This window comes from Piliocolobus tephrosceles, unplaced genomic scaffold, assembly GCF_002776525.5.
Source record: "Piliocolobus tephrosceles isolate RC106 unplaced genomic scaffold, ASM277652v3 unscaffolded_27871, whole genome shotgun sequence".
Taxonomy (NCBI): Eukaryota; Metazoa; Chordata; class Mammalia; order Primates; family Cercopithecidae; genus Piliocolobus; species Piliocolobus tephrosceles.
In genome coordinates this window covers 1-1,528 of record NW_022310833.1, presented here as the reverse complement: position 1 = coordinate 1,528, position 1,528 = coordinate 1, and the positions used below count along the sequence as shown (strand labels likewise).

Below are 1,528 nucleotides of genomic sequence, written 5' to 3'. Positions count from 1 at the left end.
AAGGGTGTGGATTCTTCCCCACGAGTTGAGGTTGTGCTGCTGTGAGGGGACACTGTGGTTTCAGTTGAGCGTGGTCTGCTGTAGATGGTGGTAGATTCGTCACTGAGGCCTGGCGTGGTGGTGCTGGCCGGTGACGCTGTTGAGTGAGTTGAGCCCGGTTGGCTATGGGAGGTGGTGGATTCTTCACTGACGCCTAGGCTTGTCATGCTGGCAGGTGAGAGTTTTGTGATCGGTGATCTGGGGCTACTGTGGAAGGTGGTAGATGTCTCACTGAGGCCTGTTGTTGTGCTACTGCCAGGTAACGTTGTTATTTCAGTTGCGCCTGGACTGATGGGTGAGACTGTAGATTCTCCACGACCTGGGGCTGTGGAGTGGGCGGGTGAGAGTGCTGTTCCAGTTGCATCTGGACTGCTGTGGACTATTGTTGATTCCTCACTATGGCCCAAGCTTGCGGAGCTGGCAGAAAAGTGGGTTGTTGGAGTTGAGCTCGGGCTGCTGTGGTAGGATGTAGATACATCAACAAAGGCTGATGTGGTAGTAGGAGGTGCAGCCGTAGTGTCCTTTGAGCTTGACCAGCTCGCGAGGGTGGTAGCTTCTCCCCGATGAGTTGTAGATCCCACAGAGGACAGTGTTGTGTGTGGTGAGCCAGTGCTGCTGTGGACGGGCGTAGACGCTTCAACGAGGCCTGAGGTTGTGCTGTTGTCAGGGAAGAGTGTGGTGTGAGTGGAGCCTTGGCTACTGTGGAACGTTGTGGATTCTTGACCAAGGGATGATGCTGTGGTCCTCCCAGGGAACAGTGTTGTGTGTGTTGAGCCTGGGCTGCTGTGGGAAGTTGTAGATTCCTGACTGTGGCCTGGTACGGTGGTGCTGTCCGGAAACGCCATTGTGTGCATTGACCATGGTCGGCTGAGGGAGGTGGTGGATCCTTCACTGACACCTGAGCTTGTCGTGCTGGCAGGTGAGAGGCTTGTGTCTGGTGATCTGGGGCTACTGTGGAAAGTGGTCGATTTCTCACTGAGGCCTGGTGTTGTGCTGCTGCCGCGTAACATTGTTGTTTCCACTGAGCCTGAACTGATGGGTGAGGTTGTAGATTCTCCAACAAGAACTGAGACTGTGGTGCTCGTGGGTAGGAATGTGGTTTCCAGTGCATCTGGGCTGCTGTGGGATGCTGTTGATTCCTCACTATGGCCTGAGGTTGTGGAGCTGTCAGGGAAGTGTGCTGTTGCAGTTGAGCCTGGGCTGCTGTCGTCGGTAGTAGATTCTTCAACAGGGGTACTTGTGCTGGGAGGTGAAGGTGCTGTGTGAGTTGAGCCTGGGTGGGTCTGGAAGGTGTTCGATTCTCCCTGAACGCCTCCCTGAGGGCTTGTGGAGCTGGCAGGGGACAGCGTTGTGTGTCGTGAGCCAGTGCTGCTGTGGATGGGTGTGGACGCTTCATCGAGGCCTGAGGTTGTGGTGTTTTCATGTGAGACTGTGGTTTCAGTGGAGCCTGGGCTGCTGTGGAAGGTTGTAAAATCTTGATCAAGGGATG

At 55.2% G+C, this 1,528-nt stretch overlaps 1 protein-coding gene across 1 annotated transcript; it reads right to left on the bottom strand.

Moving 5' to 3' along the window:
* Positions 1 to 11: 11 nt before the first annotated feature.
* LOC113221839 (mucin-12-like) lies at positions 12 to 1,511 on the bottom strand (the record flags this gene model as incomplete). Its single annotated transcript, XM_026451165.1, has 1 exon — positions 12 to 1,511. A coding segment is annotated over one exon (1,500 nt), but the record flags the coding sequence as incomplete, so codon positions are not given.
* Between the last annotated feature and the right edge of the window lie 17 nt (positions 1,512 to 1,528).